This window comes from Crocuta crocuta, unplaced genomic scaffold, assembly GCF_008692635.1.
Source record: "Crocuta crocuta isolate KB4526 unplaced genomic scaffold, BGI_CrCroc_1.0 scaffold163, whole genome shotgun sequence".
In the NCBI taxonomy this organism is placed as follows: Eukaryota; Metazoa; Chordata; class Mammalia; order Carnivora; family Hyaenidae; genus Crocuta; species Crocuta crocuta.
This window is the reverse complement of record NW_027529533.1, coordinates 1,727,818-1,747,594: the sequence shown is the minus strand read 5'-3', so window position 1 is coordinate 1,747,594 and position 19,777 is coordinate 1,727,818. Positions and strand designations below refer to the sequence as shown.

The window sequence follows — 19,777 nt, the reverse complement described above, 5'->3', positions numbered from 1 at the left end:
GCTAAAGCGCCCCCAGATCCGTCAGGTAAACTTGGAGGGTGACGGGTAGAGGGAGAAGGGTGGGCACGAGGGCACCCTTGCCATTTCGGCACGGAAAAGGTACGCCGAGGGCACTGGGCCAGAAGTTACCTGGCAGTGGGGCGCCCGGGAAGGAGGTGGGGGAGTGCCGGCTTACCGAAGCCGCGGCACACCCGACTGCACCTTCCTGTTTTGCAAACCATTCCCAGTGGTACCAGCTTGAGGCTGCACTACACACCTGCGCAACCTGTCTTCGACTGAGTTTTTCCACATTTCTGAAAGCCCGAATTCCTAGGAAGTCCCGGTGGCCTCTATCCCTGTTGGGCATTAAACCGCGGGGATTGCTCCTTAAATTGGATCAGGAGTTCTTCAGAAGCTAAAACAAAATCAAGAGACCACAACCTGATTCTGGCTTTACTCCTTTCTCAGTAGGTGATCTGGAACAAGACGTCGTAGTTGACAGTATCTCAATATAATCATCTGCATCTTGAAGAGGAGAAGGTTTTGCATCTGACACCCAAGAAAGTGCTTATAAGGCATTTTATGGGATTACAAACCGGGTTTTCAAATATAAGAGGTTGTAAAATACTTCACAGTGCACAGAATATGGAACAGGAGTTCAAGGAAGTAATTTGGCTGATATTTCACAAGCTATTTTGCAGTTCCAGTTCCTGGGTTGTTCAGAAGGTAGAAATAGAGTTGTCAGATTTATGTATACTGGCAAGATATTTCTAGAATCCAGTAGAGGTTTTGAACAGGAAAGCCAGATAACACTCAGCCAATGCATTTAGTAACTGAGAAATGACAAAAGAGCAAGTTGCAGATGTTGGCTTGTGGTTTTGAACATCCAATTCAATTCTGTTCTTGGGCAATATACTTCTTGTTGTTGATCATTGCAATTAATTGTATAATGTAGAAATTAAATTTACACCTTAACAGGACAAGGAATATATGTATTTTCTTGTGCTCCATGCACAAAGGGCACTTATTTAGAGAGTATAAGTAAGCTCAGACTTAACATGCTCCATGGACAAAGCCTATGTGTTTGCTGCATTGAAAAAATTGTTGAAGAACAGTTCCTTCTTTCAAAGCTTCTTGGCACTTGTTTTGGTGGGCACATACTTTTGGCTTCAATGACTCAAAATCTTTTCAAATGTTCTATTGGTATCCTAGTACTTGCTTGTTGTCATAGATTCTTTTTTTCCCTCTGACCCTATAAGCGTTGATCCTATCTCTAGTCTGAAATTTATTCTTAATTATTTATACTTGCATTATTCCAGAGAATTTGAGGCAGCATACAGAAAATACATACTATAACACAAGATAAAAATAAGTAAAGGAAGAAATAGGTATGATGCTAAAAAGAAAAATAGCATACCAGAACGATGCAACAACTTGGCCAAAGCAGAGCGTTTTATAGTGTTTTTGAGATCACAATGAAGCACTTGATCAAGAGAGGCACATCTTGTCCTGATACTAAGACTTTAGACAAGTTTACCTCATGGGCCTTCATAAAGTGGAAACTTTGAATTCCCAGTTTGAGACAAGGGTAAATGTCTGATAATCCCTCAAGCATGTTATTCTTGAACACAATGTTTGATACGAATTGGGCAATAAAAAGTTTGAGGTCATAAGCTTCAGCAAGACTCTGGAATGCACATATTTTATGTTGCCAGCAATGGCAGGTCCATATGCTTTGACCATCAACCCAGAGGTACATAGCATGGAAAAAGTTGAAATTCTACGTGGTGGTTAAAAAATGTGTCTGCTATAATCATTACTTGCACCACAGTTGATGCAAAGAGGAAAACATTTGCTTTATTCTAACTCCAAAAGAATCTTAAGGATTTAAAAATAGTGGTTGAGTTCATTTAAACAAGATCAGTGAAAGCATAGCTGGTAGGTTAAATATTACATGATTGGTAGAGAAATTCAAATTCAGTTTCCGTAAAATAAATATATGGTGCATAAATTCAATTCTACATTCTAAAGCGCATAGTTTTAGTAATAAAAATAATAATACAATATAATAACAAATTGTAGCTAACAGGAATTGCTTACAAACTACCCAGCTTTATAACAAGGTATGGAATAAGGAAAAATATAGCTTGATAGGCCCTTCATCCTAGCCTCACTATCATATATTCTTTGTGTCTCCATAATATCTTAAATGTAGATATCTTCCAGATTTTACTTTTATCTACATAATAACCTGTGATGGTTTGCTCTCTGCTTTGTAGTGTTTTTCCATTCCTTCAAATTTCTTCAGTAAATTGGTAATTGTAATCTGTGGCTCCTGGTTTCAACTGGACATAAAATTTTTTTAACTTCAACATAGGAAAGGTTCCCAATTACTATCCAAAACAGAAAAGCTAATTAAAACTCTCAAGTATGACAGAACAGAGTGCAAGGACAATTTTTGTCTGTGGACCATATAGGCTTAACCCATATGATCCCCTGATGAACCTTCCAGCGTAAACTAGTTGCAAAATGTCACTGTGTGATTGAGCTTATTGCTCCATAGGTCGTTAGATATAAATTAATTAAATTTTGGAAGACATCTGCCACAGTTACGATTTAGATTTTCAAATAGTTAAACTATTCTTTCTGTTACTTACTAGGGTCAGTTGTCCGCTGAGGCAAAAACCATGTTTTCAAAGCATAGAAGAATTCTATCTTGTTCTGGATAGCAGTAGAACATGGATCTCATTCAGGGTCAGTCTCAGGTCATCATCATGGGAGTTTCCAAAAAGAAGAGTTGGGGGCTCCTGGCTGGCACCGTCGTTGGAGTACGTGACTCTTCATCTTGGGGTTGTAGGTTCAAGCCCCATGATGGGTGTAGAGATTACCTACAATCTTTAAATATATAAATAAACTTTTTAAAAATCAAAAAAGAAGAGGAAAGCAATGCACATCCCTTTTTAATCCAGCTTGAATTGATCATCTGGTATGTTAAAATGATGTTTTTAATTAACTTGATTCCCAGGGTGGATTTTCCGTTTTTATGAGATTTGGTAGTAAGTTTCCTGTCTTTATCTTACACCTTGATCCTTTTTGCAAATCCAATAGTTAGGGAGGAAAAAGTTATAAATTATAAGTTATAAATAATCTTACGTTGTTCCTTATTGATTTCCTTACAATATAATAAGCATAACATTCATAAGGGATGCTTAAAGTTTGGTTGCACCTTATATAAACTAGTGTTCTGAGGGCCCCAAATGTATAGAAGAAACCACAGTGCCTTGCTGTGGCCCTTTCCTACAGCTCTATCACTCTTACAGGATTCTAATAAGCTGTCTTTTTCCTTGCCCCTTTAGGACAAGGATGATAACGGCATTCCACTGTTGCTAGTCTCAGGGTGTTTCACTATCTCTTATTGGTTCCTTTAACCCTGTCCTCATTTTTATAAATAGTCCTTTCATTAAATTCTTTTTTGTGCTACATCTTTCTTTCCAGAACCCTGATTGATAGTTACAGGAATTGGAAGTAGCCTCAGGAAAGAAACCCTTGCTTTGTGGGATGGTATTACTCACATATCTGATGATTACCTGTATAAACTTCTTGGCCATGGAAAATGAAACAGTGGTATCACAATTGCTGAAATCACCATCAATAGCGGCATGGGATGGAGTGCTGATGGAGGCCGTAGCTTTGGAAGACCAATCTCTAGCACTTAGCACCTTTGATAGTGATGATTACTGAAATCATTGTGTCATTTGCTCTGATTGCCTCTGAGAGAATACATGGGAAAAAAAGGCAAATGGCCTGAATTCCAAACTTAAGGCATGAGTAGAAAATCAAAAAGCTTCTTTGACAGCCTTGAAGAAACCTTATTTTTCATGTAGCTGTAGGGAAAATATGACCGAGAATCAAACCTGTGGCCTAATAGTAAAGTCTGTAGAGTTGCAGTGTTAATTTAATGTGAGACCTAGATCTGGTATGCTAAGAGCCCTGGTAGAGATGTTATTGGAACCCCGCGACATGGAATGGGGGGCATTTGGACAGATATAAATGAGGCTGAGAACTTGAACACGAGTTAGACTTCAAATAGGTGATGGGCATTAAGGAGTATACTGGTTGTCATGAGTACCAGGTGTTGTATGGGAGGTATTGAATCACTGTTTTGTACATCTGAAAGTGATACTACACTGTATGTTAACTGGAATTTAAATAAAAACTTAAAAAAAAACATTTCAGCATAGCCCTGGTGGAGAAGGATAAGACCTGTTCTTGGAAAGAAAACTTGTGCACTAAAGGAATTACAAGATCGTGGCAAATACTCACCTCTATTTCAGGTTGACTTGAGCAGCTGGTGGTCTTTCTAAATTGGTTACTTGAAGCTGGTAGTCTATGTGCTGAGGTACCAGAACTTCCAGGGCATACTTTAGAGGAAAAGATCTGAAGATTCAAGGAGAGGGGAATATTAGACTTGCCCTATTATGTGCATCCTGCTTAGTAATGCTCTATCTGTACCATCCCTACAAGGACCCATAAAATTTCCCTTTATCAAGGTATTGAGTAGAGGGTCACAGATACCTTGAAAAATTCTTTGGCGGCTGCCCTAAATAGTTGGAAATGATCATGGAGATGCCACAATGAAATCGGGATCCATAATTTCAGTGGGAATATTGATATCCTGATAGAGGAGAGGTGGGAGATTTTTAAATGTTAAAGACATGTTCAGCACAATTACTGTGATAATCTTCAGGAAGAAGTGATAATCAGGTTGTTTGATAACAAGGGTGTTCAGTGGTGGTGTGTGATCATCAATGTTTAGGAATGAATGAAATTAATAGTCCATTTAAGTGCTACTTGCTGTGTGTAAGCAGAAAAATTCTAGGTCTGATGAGCAGGAATGTAACTGTAGTCACTGGAATGGTGATTCAATACACATCACCCAATTCTTTTTTTTAAAATTTATTTATTTTGAGAGAGAGCAAGTGTGAGTGGGGGAGGGACAGAGAGAGAAAGAGAGAGAGAATCTCAAGCAGGCTCCTCACANAATATTTTTTTATTTATTTCTAGGAGAGAGAGAGACAGCGTGAGCAGGGGAGGGTCAGAGAGAGAGGGAGATACAGACTCTGAAACAAGCTCCAGGCTCTGTGCTGGCAGTCAGCATAGAGCCCGACGTGGGGCTCGAACCCACGAACCGCAAGATCATGACCTAAGCGAAAGTCGGACGCTTAACTGACTAAGCCACCCAGGCGCCCCATCTCACCCAATTTTTAAGTTACATCCAGTTCACAAGCCTGAATTGAGTCCCTTAATTGAGGAAGAAGCCTCATAGTTGTATTTCCACATGTAGAATCTTTCCTTGAGCAAATCAGTATAGCCTTTGGCACCTAGAATGCAGCTATTGACTTGAAACCTAGAATGTGCATTTCAATTCCCTTCAAAAGAAATAATCAGAAGTAGTTTGCCTTCATATGGCTGGGATAACATTGTCATTGCCTTACTCTTATGTCAGGGCTGTGTAAACACATCAGTTGTAATATGGTAACATTCCAGAGGGACCTTTGTTTCCTTGATATCCATTAGAACATCCTGCTACTCTGTTACCTTGATGACATGGTGCAAACCAGATAGATGAACAGGAAGTGGCAACTGCCCTAGACACCTTAAAAAGACCCTTCTATCAGAGGATAGAAATTCACCCAGTTCAGAGGATAGAAATTCACCCAGTTCAGAGACCTGTGCCATAGTAAAATGTCTAACAGTTCAGTGGCATTATTGTGCTCCACCTCAAAGAACAATGTGCAGTGCTTAGTTGGCCTATTTGGATTTTGGAGCCACCGTGCTGCATGTGCTGCGCTCTGACCCATTTATCATGTAATTTGTATGACTGCCAGTTTTTCATATGACTTGGAAAAACAGAATGCCCTGTAGATGGTCCAGGTTATGGCACAAGCTGCATGGATAGGGTTTGGAATGAGAACATGCTCTCATCTCTTGGCAACTATCCTCCATTTAAAAGGTAACTCTTGGCTTGCTGTGAGGCCTTGGCAGAAACTAAACACCTGACTATGGGATACTAAGGAACTGTGTGATGTGAACTGCTCTTTAGGAACCTGGTGCTACCTAACTTACTGAATCATAGATTGAACACGGGCAGCAGAATTCATTGTCAAATGGAAAGGTGTATACACTGGGGTGGCCTGAGCTGATATAGAAATATAGAAGGCACAAGTAAATTACATGGACAGATTTCCTCTGTTCCTGCACCTACTTTCTTTGCCTTTTTTTTTTTTAGCCTTATCAATGGGCTGGTGGTCATTTAACAGAGGAAGGAAAAACTTGGGCTTAGTTTATTAATGGTATGCATCATATCCAACAGGGAGTATATAGCCTCTGAATTATGCCCCTATCTGTAATGAGGTGGTCTTGAAAAATAGGGATGAAGAGAAATTCTTCCTGTGAGCATAACTTTAAATAGAATATCTGGTTGCCCTCTTTGTTAGACAGGAACGCTGGCCTGAGGTATAGATCTATATTTAAGTACAGCGGCTAGTAGGTGGACAAATAACTTGGAAAGAAGAATATCTGAGATAAGGAAGTCAGTAGGAGACGTCATACAGATGGATTCTCAAAGTGGGCCCAGAATGTGAAAGTATCTGTGAACCACATAACTGCCCACAAAAGGGTATTCATTCCAGTAATCAGGTTTAAAAGATCATCTGTCCATGGGTGTCAGCCTCTACCTGGTCTCCCAGGTGCTAGTTCAGTAATCCTATATAAAAAAGGAATGAAGGCCAAATGTGGATTCAACAACATGGATGTCTGCTTGCTAAGGATAATACAGTTACTGCCACTTTGGAGCATTTAACCTGCTTATAACAGAGGCCATTGCAGAGACCCCAGTATGGTAGTATTCCCCAGACAGACCTGTCAACCACCTGGTGGCAGTTTATTATACTTGATCCCTTCCATTATAGAGAGAAGAGGAATTCATCCTCATGGAAATAGTACATATTCCAAATACAGGTTTACTTTCCCTGCCTGGAAAGCTTTTTTACTAGTACAGTAATCCAAGGATATAGAGGCCTTATTTCATCACTATGTATTACAACATTAAATTTAAGCAAGAAACTCGTTTTATTTTGACGGAAGTATGGCAATGAAGTCATGACCACTGAATTAACTGATCTTACCTCAAACCCATCACTTAGAAGCAGCTAGTTTAAAGGAATAGAGAAAAGGCCTGCTGAAAGATCAAAGATCGGTTGTGATACTGACTGGGAGATAACCCAGTGAGGATATGGGATAGGACTTAACCTAAGAGCCAATATATGTTGCCCTCTAACCTACATGCAGAATGTGTGGGCCTAGGAACCAAAGGGTGGAGTTGTGGCTCTTTCTACTACTACTAACAACTCACTTGAAGAATTTATGTTTCTACAACTTTGTCTTTAAAACATTGGGCTCCCAACTTGAGGCTCAAGTGAAGGAGGAAGGAACTTCCAAAAAGTGTGAAAAATTAAATTCTGTGTTTTAATTAAAAAAATAAAATTATTTTTCTATTTCAAAAAATTGGGCTTGGTGGATCTGAAGGCTCTAGTGCCCAAAGGACAGATACTATCCCAAGATAACACAGTCACAATTTCATTAAATAGGAAACTGAAACTATCACCTGGCTGATATGAGGTCTTTGAACCATGGAGGCAAAGGTTAGAGAAGGGATCATTGTACTGGTTGGAGTGATTGGTCCTCATTACCAAGAGGAGTTGCTTGTTGCTCCTCAAAGAGAATAGAAGGACTATGTTTAGGACCCTAGGTGTACACAAAGATACCTCTTAGTATTCACATGTCCAGTATTACTGAACAATGAGAAGCTGCAACAACCCAGTAAAGATAAGGCCACTAAGGATTTGGGCCCATGGAAAGAAGTTTTGGGTCATCCCATCAGAGGAGATACTACTGGAGGATAAGGGGGAAATGAAAGCTGTCATTATCACCTTGGGCCTTGTGCTCAAAAACTATCTTCTCATTATTATAAACACAATTTTTATTCACGTTTTCTGAGTGGCTATGTCTGTCAGATAAGACTGAGACCCTTCCCAGTGCTCGCGGATAAATCTTAATTGGCCTAGCCTAGTAATTTCTTACTAAAGGGATGACTTAAGCTAGACAATTCTAGACAATAACACATAGGAAATCTGTGGGAGTGCTTTTAACAAGGTACACAAGGCACAGACATGCCTTTTTCTGTTTCTAGACATGGCAAACCACTTCTGATGATTGGAATGGCACCATGATAGGAGCCCACATTAGAAAATAAGTCCTCACATTAAAGATAGTTAAGTGCAACCTTGGTCCTTGTGGTGAAGTCTACTGGTATTCTCCCATTCCCTTCTTTTTTAAAAGAATATTTATTTAGGTAATCTCTACATGCAACATGGGACTCAAATTCATGACCCTGAGATCAAGAGTCACATGTTCTTCCAAATGAGCCAGCCAGGTGCCCTCCTTTCTTTCATTAGTATTAGATCTCCTAAATTTTAGTTGGATACGCTTACACATAATGTATTTGTCAAATAGGTAGGATATGTAGTGGTCAATGGTATTTGAGTAGAGGTGATATATGCCACTTCTGGGGTGTACCCTTAGAATGTGTATATGCCCTTCTTTCCTTTCTTCCCTTCTATTTGGCTGGAATGAGGATGTGAATGCGCAAGAGCCATCTTGAATTATGCCCAGAAGTCCAAGTTTAGGTTTCTTGATATTTCAAAGACATCATATTAGCTGTGGAGGGTTTATGCTCAGATAATATAATGAGAGAGAAATGGATATCTGTCTTAAGCCACTGTAATTTTCTGCAGCAGCCAAAACTATATCCTAATATGTCAATAAGGAAGTTGAGCTGCTGAATTAATCACCACAGAACCAACTTACCTTCAAAAAATTATGTGACAGTAAACGTCCTTTTGGTTTAAGCTCTTTTGAGTTACAGCCAAAAGCATTCTAACTGATTTGAATACATTTCCAAGAATGCTAGTTATAGAGGGAAGGAGTGAGCTGTGGCATCAACTATTGAGAAACTCCTGATTGAGAGAGCCCTTTTCTTTTTTAAGGAGATTACATTTTATTGTTTTTATTGAAGTATAATTAACAGACACTGTTATATTAGTTTCAGGTATACAATGTAATGATTGAACAATTCTATGCATTTTTCAGTGCTCAACAAGATAAGGGTGCTCTTGATCCCCTGTATTTATTTCACTCATTCCCCTCTCCCCTCCCCTCTGGCAACCACCAGTTGTTCTCTGTTTTGGAGTCTGTTTTTTTTTTTTTTTAATATTTTTTGTTCATTTGTTTTTTCTTAAATTTCACATCTGAGTGGAGTCATATGGTATTTGTCTTTCTCTGCCTGGCTTATTTCACTTAGCATTATACTCTTTAAGTCCATCCATGTTGTTGCAAATGGCAAGGTTGAGAGAGCTCTTTTTGTAAGATCAGGGGAAATGAGCATGGTCAGGGAACCAGTAGGGAAAAAAAAACAAAACATTGAGGATATAGGAGGGAGGGAGTAATTTATGGAGGAACATCCCAGAGGGGCCAGGATGAGAAGAGTTTTAGACTACTAATATACAAATATCTGTTCTTCCTTTTTTCCAATTTGAAAGAAACTTGACCTTGACTTTTTAAAAGCAGCCAAATGATGTGTAATACCATACCATATAATTCACCAATTTAAATTGTATAATTCAGTGATTTTTAGTATATCTGCAGAATTGTACAGAATTGATTTAAAACATCTTAACACAGGAGAGGGCTCCATAGCTCAGGGGTTAGAGCACTGGTCTTGTAAAACATCTTAACACATTTTAATTGTCCCAGAAAGGAACCTTGTACTCAAATGCAGTCACTCTCCACTTTTTCCTCCTTATTTGTTTATGTATCTTTGTGTCTCTGTGTGTGTCTGTGGACTCTACTGTACTTTTTAAAATGAGATTTACCTAGAAGGAATTATNTTGTCCCAGAAAGGAACCTTGTACTCAAATGCAGTCACTCTCCACTTTTTCCTCCTTATTTGTTTATGTATCTTTGTGTCTCTGTGTGTATCTGTGGACTCTACTGTACTTTTTAAAATGAGATTTACCCAAAAGGAATTACCAGGCTGGAATCTGAGCTGAGAATTAAAATTAAGACATGCCAGAAAAGCATAATATACTTCTTTTTATTCCATGAATTTGGCTTGTAGATACAGGGGTGAGATAATTCCTGTTTTCCTATGTTGTTACATTAGTGTTTGGGAAATGCAACTCTATTGAACACAGTCCCCTTCATTTATTATTTTTTAAGCTTATTTGTTTTGAGAGAGTATTGGGGGGTGGGGAGGGTGCGAGAGAATCCCAAGCATTCAGAGCGCAGCCTGAATTGTGGCTCGATCTCACTAAGTGAGATCATGACCTGAACTGAACTCAAGAGTCAAGTGCTTAATCAATACAGATGCCCCTGTCGTCCCTTTTAAAACTATAATGTAAACTTGGTTTACAGTGTTCATGGCTCTGAGGTCACTACAACCATTAACTGAAATCTGGAATGCCTAAGATCTAACAGTGGTGGGTGAGATAGTTTGGTTTTTGGCATGTTGATTTTGAAGTGTCAGTAGGAAAACAAAGTGAAGATGACATTGGGCAGTTATAAATTTGGTTCCAATAAGACGATTTTTCTCTCCTTAAGAGAGCATAAAACTAGAAGCACAGATTTTGAAATTATCAGGATGAAGGTCCTGTCTGAAGCCATAATAGCAGATTACATTGAGTAAACATAGAGTGAAGAGTTGTTTATGGTGAAGAGACCAATGATCTGATAATTAAGAGGGTAGCAATAATCTTGTAGGTAGAACTGATCTGTAGAGTGTGGGCAACAACCAAATGCAAAAGAAAACTGTAAGGAATGGGTTAATGGTATCTTGAGGATCAAGTAGCATGAAAGGACTTCTTCTAGAATACTGAATGCTGAATTTGTAGGTAGAGAGGAAGAAATCAGTGCCTTTGCCTTTTGCTTTGTTATTCAAAAGTGTCTGCAACCTTTGTGGCTGCCAAGGCTCACCCAGACTATGTATAGTATGATTTTACCTAAAATATTTGTCAGTATAACTCTAGAGTTTTACTCTGCAAATATGATGGGCATTTTTGCCTAGTAGACATTTATAGATTATGATTAATTTCCAGCTTTCATTTATCTCAATCTTGATCTAAATTTTGCTATCCTAATTTTAAAAGTCAGGCCTTTTCAGTATACAGTAAAAAGTGAATGATACCCTCTTTACCAACATGACCTTGTTTTTAAAATAGGGGAAAATGGTGCTTGGTAGATAAGTGCAGATTATTTTAACTTCTTTGGCTATATAAATGTTGCCTACATATTGGTGCTAATTTGTATTTGTTCAAGGAAATGGCTTTTTGAACATCCAGAATAATGCAGTATATTAGTTTGTGTATTTCTATGACTAGCTAATGCTGCTAAATTCTTTGAGAGTGTGTGTGAGGGGGTGCTGTTTATTTGTGTGTGTTTTCCGTGGAAAATGTTGCAGTGCATCGGCTGTTCCTGTCTTCGTGCTCTGGGGGTGGGCCGAGGTAGGGAGGGTGTGACGCTGGTATTTGTGTGAACTCGGGCTTGTGATGCTGAGCTCGGTTCATCCGCTTTCTCCTCCCTTCTCCTCCCCACTCCTTCCCACCAGCGCCACAGCAACATCCTCAGAGTCTGAGCGAACTGCGCCCAGCACGGGCACGGAGCCTCCCACCGCCAGCAACCTGCGGCCCGAGAGAAGAGCCAGCTCAGTGACAGCGCCTCACCGCCACCAGTCCCCGGACCACCATGGCCAAGAACCGCAGGGACAGAAACAGTTGGGGTGAGTAACATACGGTGACTTCTGCAGCCTGCGCGGGGACTGGCCCTCTGCTTTCTGCTTCTGGAGACGAGAGGGCCAAGGGCTGGGAGACGGGCCACGACCGAGCTGCTCCCTGTAGGGCCGGAGAAACCATGGCCGAGTGGTACCCATGTAAGCGGAATCGCGCTGTGGAGCGAGGGCTGCAGCTTCCCTCAGGCCGGAGCCCCCTGCGTCTCCCCCACCCCCAGTCCTCCTCCTCGCAGCATTTGGACAGCACCCGCCTGTCGCCTCCCCGGGACTCGGTGGTTCCGCTTTAGCGATCTGTTGGCAGGAAGACGATTAAGTAGGCAGGGACTGTTACCAGCCGAGGGGGGCGAGGGGGTTGGGATCCCTAACCCCCAGCCCCTTTCCCGGGAGCTTTGAGCCCTTCCGCCTGGCAGGGCGCGGGCTCCCGAGCGGGCGGCAAGCTGGAACAATGAGGCAGAGGCGCGCCGGGCCCGGTGGGAGCGATGCAGACCTGAGCAACCCAGGAAAAGGGGCGCCCGCTGGGGAGTGCCCCCTCGCCGCAGTACTTGTTTTAATTTGGGGTTCGGTGGGGAATTGGGGAAGAAGGGAAGCAAAGTTGTGGTTTCCAGCCTCTGCTCCACCCCAATCTGCCACCCCATTCAAGCCAGTCCTAAGGGTGGCATTGTTCTTTGGTTTTACCTTTTGGAGATATTGGGCTCATGATTCAGCACCAGGCCGAGGGGAGGGGGAAGGAGAGGCTAGGCCCAGTGGGTTCACGCCGCGAGTGGGTGGGCGGCGCTCACGCAGGCGGGGAAGAGAGAACGCAGTGATGCAGGAGAAATCGCGGCCCCGCCCCGCTCTGCTGCTCCTGACTTGGTTCAGGACGGAGAGTGTGGGCAGCTGGGGCGTCTTTTTCTGCTTTCGGCTCCGGTTTGCTTCCAGTCGCAGTGCTAACCTCACTACCATCTAAGGAACCAAAGCCTTTCAGGGCATTTTATTATCTGATCCAGAGCAGATCTCAGGCCACTGTTCCTTGGTGGGTAGAGAAATATTTTGTTCATTAGCTTTGTTATTTGGAAAGTTTACACACATCCTAAACTCCTAAGTTTGGAGCTCCCAGATTCTCTAAAGGTGTCTCAGTGAGATCTCTTCCATAACTGTCCATCGGACCAGGAGATATAAATTTAAATTTTAATTGTTTTTTGGGGGTTTGGGGCTTACTATTGTCAAAAGACCGCATTTCTCCTTGCCTGATTGGTCACGGGACCACCTTAACTCCCAGTATGCAAGGTTTGTGGTAGGTGTGAAGAGATGGTGCAGGGAGGCCTGTGTCTCTGGTTGTCTGAATTTAAAAGAAAGCGGTTTCATTTTCTGAGATTACCAAACCTCAGTTTTAGTAAATATGACTATTGCAATAACATTGTTTTCTTTGCTTCTTAGGAAATTATGAGTAAGCTTTTTCACTGCCCCCCTAACTTTTCCTTGGCTTAAAATAGGAATTTTTTTAAAGTTTATTTATTTTGAGAGACACAGCAAAGAAGGGGCAGAGAGAGGGGGAGAGAGAGAGAATCCCAGGCAGTATCTGAGTTGCCAGTGCAGAGAGCCCCATGTGGGACTCAAACTCACTAACTGTGAGTATGTGACCTGAGCCTAAATCAAGAGTCAGTCTCTCAACTGACTGAGCCACCCAGGCGCCCCTGGACTAGGAATTTCTTGAACAGTCTAGTTAAGGTGTGGATGTTCAAGTCAGTTTTGGTCTTGATCTCTTTGCATTGTTGATTCAACCCTGTTAAGAGACAGGCATGTGAAATTTTATTCTGAGGATTAAAATTCTTCTTAGTGAAGCTTAGGATCATTATTCTGCAGTATTTTCTTTGGTTTCAGATTTCTTATATGGTAGAGGTTTTCTCCTGTCTTGGGAGTGTGTTTCTCAAATGGGATTTGCATAAAAATCACATTGGGAAATTATTACAATGCATATTTTCACATCTTCCAGCCAGAGTTTTTCTCTTTTTTAATTATTTTTTTATTTAAAAATGTTCAAGTCCAGATAGTTTACAGTGTTATTTTCATTTCAGGTGTACAATATAGTGATTCAACACTTTCATACGTCACCGGGTGCTCATCACAAGTGCATGCCTTCATCCCCATCACCTGTTTCACCCATCCCCCTACCCATCTCCTGGTAATCATCAATCTGTGCTATAGTTAAGAGTCTGTTTCCTGGTTTGTCTCTCTCTCTCTCTCTCTTTTNACCTGTTTCACCCATCCCCCTACCCATCTCCTTCTGGTAATCATCAATCTGTGCTATAGTTAAGAGTCTGTTTCCTGGTTTGTCTCTCTCTCTCTCTCTCTCTCTCTCTTTTTCTCATTTGTTTTGTTTCTTAAATTCCACATGAGTAAAATCATAGGATATTTGGCTTTCTCTAACTGACTTATTTCTCTTAGCATTATACTCTCTAGCTCCATCCATGTCATTGCAAATCAGCCAGAGTTTTTCAATCAATAGCTGAAATGAGGTCTAGGAATCTGCCTTTTAATTAGCATTTCAGGTGATTGGCAAGCACTGGATTATTTATATTTGATGGGAACATGTCCCAGGCAGTTTACCCAGAAGTCATCAAGAGTCTCAACTCCAGTGATGAATTAGGAAAAGAAATACTAAAGTCACTATGTATTCACTGGAAATTTTCACAGGAAAGAAATATTGAAATTGTGGAGTCTTGATGCTGTATGGAAATGCTTTAATAGTCAGATTTTTCTTTGCCATAAAGTATATATGATGTGTGGCACCTGGATGGCTAGTCGGTTAAGAATCTGACTCTTGGTTTCGGTTCAGGTCATGATCTCACAGGTTTATGAGTTTGAGCTCCACTTCTGGCTCTACACTGATGGCATGGAGCCTGCTTGGGATTCTCTCTCCCTCTCCCCCACCAACTTGTGTGCACATGCTCTCTGTCTCTTTCTTTCAAAATAAATAATAAATAAACTTTAAGAAATAAAGTATATATGATGTAAATGACTTAGAAAAATGTAGCAGGGGCGCCTGGGTGTTTCAGTCAGTTAAGGGTCTGACTTCAGCTTGGGTCATGATCTTGCAGTTTGTGACTTTGAGCCCCACATCAGGGTCTGTGCTGACAGCTTGGATCCTGGAGCCTGCTTCCGATTCTGTGTCTTTCTCTCTTCCGCCTTCTCTCTCTCTCTCTCTCAAAAATAAATAAACATTAAAAAATTTTAAAAGAAAAGAAAAATGTAGCAATATGGAGTATGAAATAGAGGTTTTTGGCAAAGACATTAGCCATGTCTGTCCTGATTCCATGTTATCACTAGCACCTAGTACAATACCTAACACTGAGTAGGCATTTAGTAGTAACATCAACAGCTAATGTCGCTGAGCTAAGATCATATGAAGTAGGTACTGTAATCCTCATTTTACGTATTAAAGGTAATTGATGGAGCCAGGATTCCAACTCTGGCAGTTTGACTTCAGATTCTTTTTATCTTCACCAGCACTGCCACACTGCCTCGTAGGAGTTGACAATACCTTCTGTATTGTATAGAGCTACAGTTTTTAAGACACAGTCACCTGCATTATTTTTTTAAATTTTAGTTAGTTAGCATGCAGTGCAGTATTGGTTTCAGGAGTAGCATTCAGTGACTCATTACTTATAGCACCCTGTACTCATTCTAACAAGTATCCTTCTTAATGCCCATCACCTGCAATGTTGCTTTTGCTCTTTAGCCTCTGAGTTGTAATCCCTCTTTTGCAAAGAACAAAACTGAGTCTCAGGTAGGTTAAAGGACTTGGCAAAAATCATGTATTTAGTAAGTTAGAGGAAAACCTAGAGTTGTCTTCTAATTGATTTTCTATAGCATAATGCTGTGGAATGTTTTATAAAATAATGGGGCATGGTGTGAGGATAGAGAGAAAACAGGCTCATGTGACAGCTTTTAAAGCTCAGCTTTTAAAAACTCAGATGATAGCTTTAAAAAAAAAAAAAAGACAATGACCTGACCTTATCATCTAGCGAAATATCTTTCAGGCAAGTTAGAAAGCAGTAAGTCAAGGCCAAAGGTAGACTCCTCAGAATTGGAAAATACAGTGATTCCAAGAAAAGGGCAAGAGAGAATTTGCAAAATTTGTACAGGATACCTAAAATTGAGAGAAGAACCCTGTAGGACCATATCACAGCTAATCTTTTTCTCTGAGTAGTCAGAGACCTGTTAGGTTCCAATAGGGCCATGGAAGCTACAAAGCAAAAAAGCAGCTCTACTAACCAAGAATTGGGGGTGGTATTTGAGGATCATATCCAGAGCTACAAGTGAGAAGCAGGTCTGTGAGTAGAACTGAGAATCACAACACCTATGCCTAAATCTACACTGAACCAGAAGTTTCAATAAATGTAAGCATTTAAAAGTCCATTCTTCAGAGGTCGATATTATTATTCTCATTTGAATATCAGAAATCCGAGACTAGGCAGGAGGAATGTGCCAGAGGTCCTATAATTTATAAGTTATAGATCTAAGGTTTAAGTTTAGAGTTGTTTGCTTCCTCACTCTGCGTGATGAAGGCAAGGCACTGTACGAGTATGCCAAAAAGGTGCCACAACAAGCCCATCTAGGCTTAAGCTTGTATAAGAAATCAATGCTCTATAAACTTGATCACTTTGGACTAGAAAAGAAGGCAGAGAATGTAGTAGTGTGGAAAATAGAGGATACAGATGGCTATCAGAGGTAGTAGCCCAGAAAGCAGTCTTTCAATGTTGACCTTAGAGTTTAAATACTACCAGAAACAACAAAAATGCATCCTTTAAAATTTGTTTTTGTTAATTACAGTTGCTTAAAACTTGGGAGCTCACATGGGAATTGGGTTTTTCTACAGTGTAATAGAAACCTTCAGTACACTGTTGCTTTAGAAAAAGAATATTTGCAGTAAGTATAGAGAGTGTCTATGTGTTGAAAAAGCATTAGGTTTCTGTTTTTGTTTTTTGAGGTAAGATTAAAAGTGATCGTGAGTATAGTATAGTTATTTCCTGCTCTTTCTTTTCCATTTGGCTGTATTCTGTTTTTTTTAAATGAGACTGTTTGTCCCTTTTCACTTGCCTCATTCTGTATATATCTACTCCTGAAACAAAATAAAATTTCTAATGAGTCATACATGTACTTCCCCTACAGACTCTCCCATCCCATTTTGCTAATTTAATTTGCCTTCCTTACATCTTTTTTTCAAATAACATTTTTCCAAAGATAGATTTTTTTTTTATCCTTTGTATCTGCTTACACCTTGTCTGATGCCTCCTGAGTTATATCTTTGCTCTGTTTCAAACTCTGTAGACTTCATTATCTTTAGAACCAGTGACTAGACTCTAAATGGAACCTGTGATCATCAGGAAAATGATCTACTGAGATAATTTTGGTCATAAAAAAAGGTGGGATATTTTTTAATTTAGAGGCTCTTCCTCTTTTACATAGAATTTTATGAAAATATCTGTGTACAAAAGAACATATAAAACACAGATGTTCACTTTTGAAGAAAATGATAGCATGATCATGAGAACCTATAAGCCCCTTCCTAACTGAAAAAAAATGACTTTATCAATATTTTTATACTGCTTATGTGCCCTTCCTTAATAGCATCCTCTCCTCCCCTCTCCAAAGATAAACACCTTCATAAATTTGGTGTTTCTCATTTCCTGATCTCTTTCAATATGTATATATCAAATATGCATTTTAAAGAACCTAATGTAAATGGAATCTAGAGTATGCATTTTTCCACAAAATATTTTGTTCACTTCACATCCTCATCCACATTTGGTATCATAATAGATGTGAAATGATCTCATTGTGGGTTTTTTCTATGTATAGTAAAGCTTTTTCTCCCTTGTTTCCTGATTACTATCGTCTCATGTATTTAGTTAATTTTTTTTGTAGTGTAACTTTTTAAAAGTTTATTATTTTGAGAAAGAGAGAGCACATGTACCTGTGCACCTGTGTGAAGAGTGGGGGAGGGGGAGAGAGAGACAGAGACAGAGAGAGACAGAGAGAGGGAAAGAGAGAATTCCAAGCAGGCTCAGTGCTATCAGTGCAGATCCCAGTGTGGGGCTTGATCTCATGAACCGTGAGATCATGACCTAGTAGAAACCAAGAGTTAGATGCTTAACTGACTGAGCCACCCACATGCTCCTGTAGTGTAACATTTTAATTCCCTTATCATTTATGTTTTGTTTATAGCATACGCTATGGCTTGAATATTGGTATCCCCCCAAAATTCATGTCGCATGTGATAGTACAGGAAGTGGTGGCAGCAGGGGATGCTTAGACCTTGAGAGTGAAACCCTCTGAGTGAGGTGAATGGGATGTATAGCCCTCTCTTAAAATAGGCCCCACAGAGTTCCCTAGCCCCTTGCACCATGTCAGGATACAGTGAGGAGTCTGTGACTCGGAAGAAGGTCCTCCACCTGACCATGCTGGCACTCTGACCTGCTCCTCTAGCATCCAGAACTGAGAACTAAATTTTGTTGTTTATAAACTACCCAGTCTGTGATATTTTGTTATAGCAGCCTGAACTAAGACATTCTAGAACTATTTTCTTTGTGGTTACCATGAGGATTACATTTAATATCCTGAAGTTATAGTAGTCTAATTTGAAATTATATCAGTTTAATTACAATAACCTATAAAAACTCTGCTCCTTTTTAGCTCTATCTGCACTCCTTTTAGTTACTGATGTCCCACAATTACATCTTTATACATTATGTGTGCAAAACATAAACTAATAGTTATTTTTTAAAATGCATTAGCCCCCGAAGAAACACATGGAAGATGCTCAATCACTAATCATTAGGAAATGCAAATCAAAACCACAATGAGATATTACCTTACACTTGTCAGAATGGCTAGAATAAAAAAGACAAGAGATAACAAGTGTTGGCCAAAATGTGGAGAAAAAGGAAGCCTCACAGTTGGTGGGAATGTAAAATGGTGCAGCCACTGTAGAATACAGGATGGAGGTTTCTCAAAAAATTAAAAATAGAAATATGACATCCAGTAATTCCAATACAGTCATTCTTTTTTTTTTTTTTCCTTTGAATGGATCATATCCTCTTGTTTTTTTGTATGCCTTGTGATTTTTGTTATGGAAGACTGGACATTTGAATCTAATAATGTGATAAGAAATAGGAAAGTTACTGTCAACTTGGTTAGTTCCCTGTCTACTCCCAGAATCCTCCCCTGCCCGACCAGATTGCTGTAGGGACCTAGTGTGCCTGACAGCTAAATTGTTGACATTTCTTTTCTCCTGTGCATCAGTTTTGCACAACTGTCCTTTTTCTTTCAAAACTACAGCATCCCCACAGATGTGTGCATTTGGACAAAAATACTAAAAATAAAACAAACAAAAACATGTACTCAGCCCATCTCCTCAGTACCACCTGGAAAAACATTTACATTCTTTTCAATAAATAGCAAGCACTATGAAAAAAAAGAAAAGAAAGTCAAATTCTTTTCCTTCCCCCAGGGTTTTCTAGGTTTGGGATTTTTTTTGTTAGTTTGTTTGCAGCATTATAGGATGTCTTTATGCTGCAGAACAGCCTGAGGTATAAACTTAAGACATTCTCAGGTCTTTTTTGAGCCTGTGCCATTCCCTGGGCATGTGTGGTAAGTTTTTTTATTTTCACTGTATATGCAGTTACTTTTCAATATCCTAATCTTTAATGTCTGGCTCCCCAAAGAGGAAAAAGTGAAAATTGAAGAAGTAAAAAAAGGACTAGTCTTTGGGGCACCTGAATTGCTCAGTCAGCTGAGCATCTGACTCATGTTTTGGCTCAGTTCTTGATCCCAGGGTCATGGGATCAAGCCCCATGTCAGGCTCTGCACTAAGCATGGAGCCTGCTTAATTCTCTCTCTCTCTCTCTCTCTCTC

The 19,777-nt window shown here is 40.0% G+C and overlaps 1 protein-coding gene across 2 annotated transcripts in view; it reads left to right on the top strand.

Annotated features, from left to right (window-relative positions):
• Positions 1–19,777, top strand: part of ATL1 (atlastin GTPase 1) — a 73,484-nt gene continuing 53,707 nt past the window's right edge. For both annotated transcript variants that reach the window (XM_077761259.1, XM_077761258.1), the window contains exons 1-2: positions 1–25; positions 11,702–11,872. In XM_077761259.1, coding sequence (XP_077617385.1) covers positions 11,839–11,872 — 34 coding nt within the window. In that variant the 5' untranslated portion in view covers positions 1–25; positions 11,702–11,838. The remainder of the gene's footprint in view (positions 26–11,701; positions 11,873–19,777) is intronic.